The 12489-nt window shown below is 32.3% G+C and overlaps 1 protein-coding gene across 1 annotated transcript; it reads left to right on the plus strand.

The window, feature by feature from the left end:
• The first annotated feature begins 703 nt into the window (after positions 1–703).
• On the plus strand, positions 704–8120 carry LOC124543936 (glutamate receptor ionotropic, kainate 2-like). The gene is made up of 17 exons (XM_047122266.1): positions 704–975; positions 1436–1596; positions 1982–2149; positions 2551–2717; positions 2789–2985; positions 3109–3374; positions 3567–3671; positions 3773–3889; positions 3954–4160; positions 4303–4464; positions 4927–5126; positions 5484–5685; positions 5758–5849; positions 6292–6428; positions 6577–6692; positions 7223–7375; positions 7742–8120. The coding sequence occupies exons 1-17, from the start codon at positions 897–899 to the stop codon at positions 8042–8044; spliced, it is 2832 nt and encodes a 943-aa protein (XP_046978222.1). The 5' UTR covers positions 704–896; the 3' UTR covers positions 8045–8120.
• Positions 8121–12489: the final 4369 nt, after the last annotated feature.

The raw sequence follows: 12489 nt of genomic DNA on the forward strand, positions 1-12489 counted from the left end.
TGTATGAATTATATTAATAGCTTGTGTTATATATTAGTGTAAAATACGACAATGCAATGTTCAAATAACAGTAACTACTAATAAATAGTTACTATTTAATTCGTTTAATAAGATTGATAGTAAATATATGTATATAAATATATGAATGCTGCGGTGCTAACTTCGAATCTCACTGGTAATGTGATTCCAGACTTACGGAGACATGCGTGTCTCCTTGTGTTATAATTATTACAGTCAATATCGCGTGTCTTTATTTAATGTCGTGATCGTGTTCTGTGGTGAGTTTCGAGTTCGTACGTTCGAATAGCTCCACTGCAGTAAATAATGTAACAGTTTTTCCGTTCTAGAATATTTTAATTCTATTGCTGTATCAGCTGGCGATACTCAAGCTGAACTATGCAGAATTTTCGTAATTCGTATGTATTAGACGGAGTATTGTACGGTAAGCTCTGCAATATTTTCCTGAAAAACTTTCATTCTTTTATTTGTGTACAATTTCGAATATATTAATAATAAAAAGAACTGAGATCCTTTACAATGAATTGTTTTTAATTATTAGTTTATATCAGTGTTACGTAATTACTGAGCAACACATATTTTAGTCGTAAAATTTAAACTAACAGCAGTTGCAGTGCTGTGCTATGACACTACGAATGCACAAATGTAATAGGTGGTTTGGCTATTTCGAGCCAACGCTGCAATCGCCAACTAACTAGAAATGTGACACAATTAGGTGTACGTTACAAACTGTAGAATAGGTCCAAAAATAATCAGCCTATATAATATAACGGTCTGGTAAATTAATTCGAGATGGCCAACGTGCTTTTATCACCTATATGAAAAATCGACACAGTTAAAACTCAGTTACATTTTAGATTAAATGAACGTGACTAAGAATGTATGAGAAATTTAAATGGTTCATATACTTAATTATAGTAAATTGTTCGTTCTATGTGCAAGGAGAAAGAAGTTTAGGTAAGTTTTGCATGATTGTTTTACTTGTGTATAGGGATATTATCTTTTCTAAAAAGTTTTAGCTTATTATTAACAATAACACTAAAAAATTATTATTTTTATACAAATAATATTTCTGACGGATATGTTTGTATATATGTAGAAAGAGGTCTTGGATATGTTTGTATCTAGAAAGAGGTCTTGTCCTTGACTTTGGAGTATCTTATATTTTTGTTTTTATTGTTATAATAGTGAGTCTGTATGTTATTTTTCACCAGGTAGCATCATAATTGAAGTTTTAATATATGCAAAGTAATCATGTGCCTTAAACAGTATTAAAAAAATAATAAAAATAAAGATTGTCTGGAAGAAATGGCTTATAAGCCATAAGACCCCCTTTTGCTTGGCCAATTTTGTTTAAAAAAATATATTTTGTGTGCAATAAAGAGTTAAATAATAATAATAAAAATAAAAATTTTAGGTGCAATATTTGACGATGGAAGTTTTTTCTTCGAAGCAGCATTTAACGTTGCCATCGATGCAGTATCTGAGAATGAAGAGAATCCATTTGTTGGCAATGTTATAAAAACTTCACCTGGTGATTTACTTGAAGCTGAAAATGCCATGTGCTCGCTTATGGAGGTTACAACAATATGTGTTACATTTGACTCGAGAGAGGCTAGATGGCCCAGTGGTTAGAACGCGTGCAACTTAACCAATGATTGTGGGTTGAAATCCAGGCACCACTGAATACTCATGTACTTAATTATAATAAAGTACATGAGTTATAATTCATCTCGTGCTCGGCGGTGAATGAAAACGTCATGAGGAAACCTGCATGTCTAATTTCATAGAAATTCAGCCTCATGTGTATTCCACCAACCGCATTGAAACAGCGTGTTGGAATATGTTCCAAACCTTCTCATCAAAAGGGAGAGGAGGCCTTAGCCCAGCGTTGGGTAATTTACAGTTTATTGTTGACCTTAAAAATTCAATTATAATTTTTAAATGTTATTCTTTCTTGTAGAGTTCTACATTTGCGATATTTGGACCTACGACCAGGATAACAGTACAACATATTCAGGGGATTGCAGACTTTGTAGAAATTCCACAAATTATTGTCGAACCGATTGAAACACAAAATCGAAACTGGTCTGCAATTAATTTATACCCTCATTATGTTTCTTATTCGAAGGTAATTGCAAGTAATATACCATGTTTTTCCTTTCGTTTTTTTCTTTAGTATATGATGGCGGACGAGCATATGGGCCACCTGATGGTAAGTGGTCACTATCACCTATAGACAATGAAGCTGTAAGAAATATTGACTATTCCTTACATCGTCAATGTGCCAACAACCTTGGGAACTAAGATTTTATGTCCCTCGTGCCTGTAGTTACACTGGCTCACTCACCCTGCAAACCAGAACACAACAATACTGAGTACTGTTATTTGACGGTAGAATAACTGATGAGTAGGTGATACCTACCCAAACGGGCTTGCACAAAGCCCTACCACCAAGTAAAGTTTTAAATAGCAGTAACATACATTTAATTTCAATAAGAAGAATAAATAATAACTTCAATGAAATTTTAGATATTTGCTGATATAATTCGAATGAAAGGTTGGACAGACTTCACAATTATATACGAAGGTTCTGAACATTTAGCAGTTCTGGATGGTATAGTTACTATACAAGATTTAGATTCAGAGGAAGACATATTAATGACGATAGTACAACTTCCAGATGGTGATGATTACAGGTAAATGAGAACGTTACTAAAATTAACTAAACTGTTGACTTAATTATAGCGAATAAATTTATATATTCTAGATCGCAATTGAAAACAATTAAATCATCTGGTTCCGTTAATTATGTAGTCAGCTGTGGAAAAGATAAATTACCTCAGTTTTTAGAACAAGCTCAACAAGTTGGCATAATGTCTGATGTACACAGCTATATTATTATGGATCCTGATTTTCAAACAATTGACATCAATCCTTATAAACATGGCGGTTCTAATATTACAGGTATTTTATAAACTAAAATATCTCATTTAAAAAAGAAAGCAAATTGTGGATTTACTATTTTTACCTAAAACTTATTTCTGTAACATAAACAAATTAATTAATTATCGAACTAAAAATTTACAGGAATTAGATTTTTCGATCCAAATTTGAAAGACATCGAAAACTTCGTATCTGCTTTGAATGAGAAAGTAAAAGAGCTTTCAGAAGGTAAAATAGAAAATGATATACAAGCAAGTGATCTTAATTTTAAATTGGCTTTAGTTTACGATTCAGTTGTCTTGTATACTTCGGCTATCAAGGCGATGGGTCTGGAGGAAGGCGCAAATTTTACGTGCGACAGCGGCGATACTTGGGCATTCGGTTCCACTATTATTAATCACCTGAGAACTGTAAGCCAAATTTTGTTACATACAATATTTGTTGACAAACAATAAACACTTTTGATCAAAAATAAAAAAAAGTGTTAGAGCTAGTAATATCACATATTTAATAAAGTACCATAAAAAATACGATTTAATGGAAAATATTGCTTGCTCCATTTAATTATTTTGGACATATTTTTTTATATTGGTTACTTTTAGATGGAAGTTGATGGTTTGACAGGAACCATTAAATTTGATGACGACGGTTTCCGTTCTGATATAGAGGTTGATGTGCTTGAGGTCATGGCTCATGGTTTTGAAAAGGTAAATGAGATTGTTGAATGAGAAGGTACAGAAGAATAATTATTGCTTAATATATTTTTTATATTTCAACATCAAGTAATTTATATTTATATAAACAACAGATCGGTACTTGGACTACGGAAGACGGTTTTAGTGAAGCTAGAAAAATAATTCCAGGAGTAGAACAGGAAGGAAGTGAATCTATGAAAGGCAAACACTTCATTGTTCTAACTGCGTTGGTACGTAACACTTAAACAAAAGCTCATATCTAAACGAATTTCCCTTAAAATGTATATATTACAGAGTGCACCCTATGGAATGCTGAGGGAGTCTTCTAAAAAGCTAGAGGGCAACGAACGCTATGAAGGTTTTGGTATAGAAATCATTGAAGAACTGGCAAAGATGAATGAATTCAACTACACATTTGATATCCAAGCCGACGGCGTTTATGGGTCATATGACTCTAAAACTCGCAAATGGACTGGAATGATGGAAAAGATAATGGACGGTGTAAATAACATTCTTTATCTAAATATCTGAAATATAACTTATCCATGTTAATATTTTTAAGTCAGATATGGTAAATAATTGTTATTGCATTAAATTTTTCAACTTTCCTTTTTGATATATTTCATTTTCTTCTCTGTTACAGAGGGCAGATTTTGCAATAACTGATTTGACGATAACAGCAGCGCGTCAAAAAGTGGTAGATTTTACCAGTCCGTTTATGAATTTAGGCATAACTATCTTGTATAAAAAACCAACGAAGCAGCCACCTGACCTTTTCTCTTTCATATCCCCATTTTCATACCAGGTTAGTTATATACATAGACAGAGATTAAGGTTGAAAATGTAGCCTATCTTATAATAATGGCAACCAGTCCCTACTTCGTATGACTGCATTGCTGATACTAAAGATTGTATTTATATACAACTCGCTGACTTTTTTAAATACTTTTTATGGGATATTGTACAAATGCACAAAATAGCATCACAATAATGTACTACAACATTATTTTGATGCTATTTTGTGCATTTCTTTACATACTCACCTCTTGAATCACTCTGTATATAAAAAACTCATCAAAATTTGTTGTATATGTCTTTTCAAGATTTAAGCAATACTACTATGTATTGCTTAAATCACAAAGAGCGGTAAACGAACGGTTTGGTTTTATACTAAGCAGTGATCTTAGCATGTATACTCTTTTCGTTAATAGGTGATTCCAAAAAGGTTTGATTTTTTATGATTTAATAAAATAAATTGATCTTTAAGGTTTGGGGCTGGCTAGCTGGTGCATACGTTGGTGTATCTGTATTACTCTTCATACTTGGACGATTTGCTCCGGAAGAATGGCAGAATCCATATCCTTGTATAGCAGAGCCGGAAACTTTGGATAATCAATTTACATTAGCGAATTCATTTTGGTTCACCCTAGGAAGTGTGCTGACACAAGGATCCGAAATAGCGCCCATGTAATTACTTTTGTCAGTCAATTTAACGACAGGTACAAGGGATATAAAATCTTAGTTCCCAAGTTTGGTGGCGCATTTACGACGTAATTAATGGTTTATGTTTCTTACAGTACCATGTTTATTGGCGTTTGTGACCACTTAACGTCAGGTGGCCTAATTGAAAAGACTGCAATTATCAAAAATTTTTTAAAAGTATATGACACCAAGTCTGACGTTGTAGCTTTGCCGAATTTGCTTACATACTTTTGAAAGAAAGAAGAAGTATAGAAAGTTGTAATATGTTACGTTACCAGGCAACAATATTTCTTTTTTATAAGTTTATACGTTAATAATATGATATATATCACTTCTTTTCAGTGCAGTGTCGACAAGGATGGCAGGCAGTATGTGGTGGTTTTTTACTCTCATTATGGTATCATCATATACAGCTAACCTCGCTGCATTTTTGACCGTTGAGTCGAAGTTCTATGCCATCAAGAGTGTATCCGATCTATCAAACAATCCATATGGCATAACCTATGGGGCAAAGAAAGGAGGCGCTACTTTTAGTTTTTTCAAGGTTACTTATGGGTCTTATTACACATATTATGTGTAGCCGAATCTTTGATTGATATTTTACGAATAATTTTAGGAGTCAGATAACATTCTTTATCAAAAAATGTACCAGTATATGGACGCCCACCCTGAATTGATGACACAAACAAATGAAATCGGACTCGAGAGGTAAGTCACCTTTATAAATTTACATATTTTTTCGAAGAAATGTATTCTTTGACGACCGCTTGGTACGTGGTAGTGGCTATCAACTAGTGGCATTATAACTGCAAATTAAGACGACCCAGGTTCGAATAAAAAGTCATCTTCAAGTTCAGGTTTTCGGTTAACGAATTCTCTGTAACAGCTGATAGTTGGGAAGTCGAATGTGTAACACTTTCGTAACTTGGAAAACATCTTATAGTATTATATTAGGCTTAAGAGAGTTTTCCGGTCGTACCATATTACTGTCCAATAGGACTATGAGGGTAAAGAAATAGAAAATGTACCTCTAGTTACGTACACACGTACACGTAAATATCTAATACGAATATGTCTAGCTTTTGATATTTGCCACTGTGACTGAAATGTTGTCAATATGATTTAATTTACGTTAAAATTTATTTTTTAGAGTTAAATCTGAAGATGAAAACTACGCATTCTTAATGGAGTCCACATCGATCGAGTATATGGTGGAGAGAAACTGCGACGTTGCTCAAGTGGGGGGGCTTTTAGATAGCAAGGGTTATGGCATTGCAATGAAGAAAAGTATGTATAATAATACCAATTTTTTTTTTGAGTTCATTGAACTGTATAAATGTATATTATATAAATTAGTATGTAAATTACTAATTATTTTAGAGATGTGATTCCATTAATCTCATGTACATTTTAACTACTCCACTTTTGTTTTCAGATTCTCCATACAGGCAACCGATGAGCGAATCAATATTGCAGTTACAGGAACAAGGAAAGATCATGAGGATGAAGGATAAGTGGTGGAAGGAAAAAAGAGGGGGTGGCGCTTGTGCGGTAATATGATAAAAATACTTCAATCTTTATGTATGTATTTGGGACAAGATGGCCTCTAGGTTTTGTGATTTTTAATGATCACTGAGTTTTCTTATGATTAATTAAATATTATTTAATGCTCAGAGGTGACACCTGTTTGTCGGACAAAATTGAGGAACTTGTATGATAATTGTCGTATAAATAATCGTATCTATTAATTAATCACTCGATTCGCTGGGCATTAAAGATGAGGCTAGGATTAACAAAAGTAAACAAAAATCTATAGACGAATCATAGCTTTATATTTACTTGATTAAAGCACAAAAAAAGACATCTATGACAATCACTGTTTTCGTGTAAATCAATTATTTTGGTTCCCACGTGACATTGGCGAAATACTCTGTGCCTTTTTGGCACAAATAAAAGCCACAAAAATCCTTTTGGAAAAAACATTTTGAAATGTTATTTTCTATACTTTTAATGTATTTGACTCAACCTAAAATTGCTTAAAGATTGAAGGCGAATAATTAAAACTAAATTAAATTTCCCAGGATGATGACACAAGTAGCGGCGATGCCCAGCCACTGGTATTAGCAAATGTGGGTGGAGTGTTCATTGTACTGGCAGCTGGTTCTGGCTTAGCTATCGTTTGTGCCTTCATTGAAATGACTATCAATGTATGGATGATCTCCCACAAAGTCAAGGTGGGAGAATAATTATTTATTTGTTTCATGAAAACTTCCTTCTTCTATTAAGTATACTTGATTCCTATACATAATTTAGAGGTGCTAGATTTAAAGTCCATTCCATAATAATTAATTGTCGAAGCGATTTCGTAGTTCGCTTTTGTTCAAACTAATCGATTGCCAAGACAATGATGATAATTACTGAGATTGCGTTTTGTGATCGACAATTGTTCGTCAAATTAATAAAATCTTTAAAAAATTTCGAAAAAACTAAATATTCAAACGTCAGTTATGCCTAGTTCCACCGTAGTTCTGATGATGAATATATTTATTTACTGATCGTCAAAAAAATCAGAATTTTTATGAGTTTTCCGATGTTTTTAGGTTTCATTCAGAGATGAATTGATTGCGGAGTTGAAGTTCATATTCAGCTTCAGTGGAGACGTGAAGCCAGTTCGTCATCGAGAGTCAACAGGGAGTGGATCTAAGGGCTCCAAAAAAGACGATGACGATAAGGAAGAAGATGATGTCGAATCTACTAGAGACGATGATAGACATGGTGCCCAAACACCTCATTCTGAGAGATCCAGTCACTCGCATCACACAGCTCACAGTAGACGCCAGAGTAATGCAGTCCAAATGGCGAAAATGCGAAAATACAGCAGGCAATTTTCGAATATGACATAAGGATATTAACAAATCAATACATATGTATATGTTTATTTATTACACTTAGTTCCTTTTAAACATGTAACAATTTTGAAAGACATATAACGAATAAAAGACTTAGTGACTTAACACAACATAAGTTTTATTTACAAAATTCTCCTTTTAGAGACAGTAATACTAAGGTATACTCATGGCAGTATCAGGATGGCAGTATAAGGAAACATCTCTATATTTATGATTTCAGCGACTACCGCTATCGTATACTGCAACTAAAATATAATAGAATGTCAAAGTCATTCCTACTAGACTGATTAGTCCCTGCTATTATAGCTTATTTTAAGTCATTAGATATAAACACAACTCTCAGTATTTTGTTTTAAGTTAAGTTTTAAGTATTTAACCGTGACAGTGGACCGTTTACTATTGTATCAGTTTTTACGTTAAAACCACGAAGGTGTGAAACCGTGAGTAATCCATGATGTAGAAATAGTCTACTCATTGTCTACCTCATTGTTCTAGCGGATTGGTATATAGCCAAAAATCTTGATGATCTAGGTTCAAACCACAGATCAAGGTCGTGAAGTACTTGGTCCAGCTCTAGAAATCTGTCTGGTCGTTTCGGGTTTGCCGTCCTATCGGATTATGACTGTGACGAAACAGAGTGCATCTGCGGACCGAAATTCGCTGGATGATATTAGCATCATCGTAGTCTACATTAAGGTCATAAATATGTATGAATAACAAATCAGAATAGTTGCAGTACGTACAGCGTGGAAATGCGAACAAAATGTTTCTTTTGGCTTAAAATGAACGAGCCCTCTTGTTACCAGTGGTGGCAAGGCTTTTAATGAAGGTTTTTACTCTATTGCTCTAAGATCCAGGCCTTGCAGGTATTGTAAATGCAAATGAAACTATATCATTTGTTTTTGTTTACGGTTTCCTTTTAAGTTATCTCCACACATGTGCAGTTTGTGCGGTTGTGTATATATATTTAATTAGATTACTTTAATGTACTTTCATTTTATTGACATACAGCATCATAATGCAAATTTAATTTTGTAACTTTATTAATATTAATTCTAATATTTTAATTTCATACTGTAAAACGCTTTTCCAACAGGTGTTGACGTTGTTTGTAGTTAAATTCAATTGACAATCACTATAATATTTTTCGGAATATAACTTTAAACTCTAAACAGACTTTTCAAATACACTCATATTTTATTAGTAAAACTATCTCATATTGCTGGCAATTATTAAAAAAAAAAACTTTACAATACGTATATACATATATATGACCTTAATTGATTAATATTTGATGCGTTACGATTATCTATAAAAATTTTTTTTAAAAAAATAGCACCGACTTCAAAGTGATCACTAAAAAAGTAATAAAATAATTTGATTTAAACACGTATCATTGAAATCGGACGATTTTGAGTGAAAAACAAAATGTAGAAATATTTACATACGAATGGTCGATGTCGAAGTCGGTGTTATTTTTTTTTTATAAAATATTTTATTTTACTCTTTTAGTGTTATTTTCTCAAAATAGAGATTAAAAGTCCTTATGTAACAAATGGTTATTTGTTGATTTTTTCAAATAGCGCTGAACCTATTTCAATAAAACTTATATCTGGAGCATGATATACCAAACAATAACATAACAAAAGAAATGTTTAGTGAACCTGTACTTCTCTTCATAAAAGCTACAAAGAGGAGTATAAATCCATATATTAATCTTGAAAAAACTATTTCCTAACTCCTAGTAATTGAGGACTTACACCTTCCATCATCAGCTCAGCAGTGTAATATTATGATTGCCAGAAGCAATTGCCAATATAACTTCAGAAAATATCTAAAACACGGTACATGTGCCTATAAAATATGAGGGTTTCCCTCGATTTCTTCAGGATCACATCATCAGAACCTGTTTTAATTAATATTATATTATATAATTACGCGTCTTCGAGAAATCGGTGAACATACATTTAAAAAAATATATTATACATACAGACGAATTGAGAACCTCTTCCTTTTTTGAAGCCGGTTAAAAAGTCATAAATAAATATCATGTATTTTGTCTGCTGCTGCTGCTGGAGCTGGGATGGCCCAGTGGTTGGAACGCATGCATCTTAACCGATGATTGCGGGTTCAAACCCAGGCAAGCACCACTATATATATGTGCTTAATTTGTGCTTACAATTCATCTCGTGCAAGGCGGTGAAGGAAAACCTCGTGAGGAAACCTGCATGTCTAATTTCATAGCAATTCTGGCACATGTGAATTCCACCAACTCGCATTGAAACAGCATGTTGGAATATGTTCCAAACACTCTCTTTAATGGAAATGGAGGCCTTATCTCAGCAGTGGGAAATGTACAGGCTGTTACTTTACTACTTTTACTTCATCTATTTCGTGATTGTCATTTCTGTTGATGATCCTGTGAATAAATAAAAAATATGTCTACTGTAAGTGAAAACGGGGCGAAAAGAACAAATAACAGGAAAGTTGCAATAAAATTAATAAGCTTTATAAAAGGACACGAGATATAATGTAATAAGTTTGTGGAGCAATTTGTTCTGCTAATGGAAGCTCGGTGAAAGATCGTGGTCGTGGTCACCGAGGTCGGTGTCCATTTCGCGGCGACACTGAAATAATGACCGTATATATCATTCAATACTATGCAGATTTATAGAATGTTACTAAAGAAAGGCTATATCAGCTTACTGATATAAAAAATAATCTAAAATTTACTTATGTAAAAATATATATATATACATTTTTTAATAATGCCCTTTTTAAATCACTTATTTTAATTATCTTAGTATGTATTTTACTATTTATTGTCGAATCAAATCAAAATATACTTTATTCAAGTGGGCTTTTACAAGCACTTTTGAATCTTCACTTAACAATTAAATACCACCGGTTGCGAAAGTAGATTCTACCGAGAAGAACCGGCAAGAAATTCAGTTGTTACTCTTTTTCAGCATTAAAAAATTACCATTGCAGGTAAAAAAATTAAAAATATGAAAATTATGTGGTTTTGTTTGAATAAGAACATGCATTCATAGGTTAAGATTGACGCGTTCTAAACATTGAGCGATTAGCGTGTGAATAAAATAAAATAAAGATTTCTGTCAAAATTTAAACATATCCGAGGTTCTACAAATATTTTAATAGAATTATCTAGAGGTCGGTATATATTGATAATCAGCTCCAAATCATCTCCACAACAGAAGGGTAGGAGTAAATATAATATACAAAGTTATAAAAGCAAATAATTGTACAAAGATATTTTATGTGAGAATAATTAATTAAAAAAAAAACGTTCGTGATCACGCCCATTAATGATAGCATAATATTTTTCTTTTTGCCAATAAATTTATTATATTTATTTCGCTTGTATAAATATAAAGAAAACTATTATTCAGCTTTCTTAAAAAATCATTACGACTTCACAATGACAGCGATTTGTAGTCCCGCCAAAATGGCGCCCATTTTTTCGGTTCTCTAATGTATTTTTAACAGCAATAAATCACATAAAAAGGTAAAATAACAACCGAGGTGGGATAATCAAAGAGTATTTATTTAAAACAGAATTATAATTTAATAATAAATGTTTATCTAGGTTAAGTAACACTTCCTTCAAGGTATATTTATACGTGCAAATAGCCTTTCTACACTTTCATAACAAATTTCCATTAGCTGTAAAGATCAGGAGTATGTATTTCCATTAAAATATATTAGAAACGTATTTTGTTAATTTATACACTGTACGTATATACTTATATAAAGTGAAAGTAAATTTGTCTGTCATTTATATTTTTTTGAAATTTAGAGGCCACCTTTTTAAGCCTAAAATCTATCAACCCTTAAGACGTAAGCAAAGCCGCTGGCAACGGTCTGATTAATGAAAATAGTTTTACATTTTTAAGTGTTTATTATAAAGTTATTTATAGGAATGGATCTAATTTGAAATATACTGTCATGCCATACCGCGAGAACGACTTTACAGATTTCATTCATCTTTTTATTTTATGTTGATATGATATTTTATGTTGATATAAGTATATTATAGTAAAAAAAATATGCAGCAAAAATTTAAGCTCTTTATGACAGATGACAGACATACTTAAAACGGGTTTTGTAATAGTAGCTGTGATCGAAATACGCATTACTATTTTAATGTTATTTATACTTATCATATACTCACTGATATAAAATTTAATAAGTATATAAATATATGAAGGAAGCTAAATACATTAATGCCCCGAAATCAGATCAGATTGTCAGCTAAGGAATTAGTCACCCTCAAAGTCACGGATTAGCTAGTTTAGTTACCAACGTTTTCGTTTTCTATATAAAAAATATTTTTGATAATCATTTCATCATTGATAAAAAAAATTGTAATGAAACAAATCATTGGTTTAGAAATCAAACAAATATTTTATTTGTTA

The sequence above is a fragment of the Vanessa cardui genome, chromosome 3 (genome assembly GCF_905220365.1).
Source record: "Vanessa cardui chromosome 3, ilVanCard2.1, whole genome shotgun sequence".
NCBI lineage: Eukaryota > Metazoa > Arthropoda > Insecta > Lepidoptera > Nymphalidae > Vanessa > Vanessa cardui.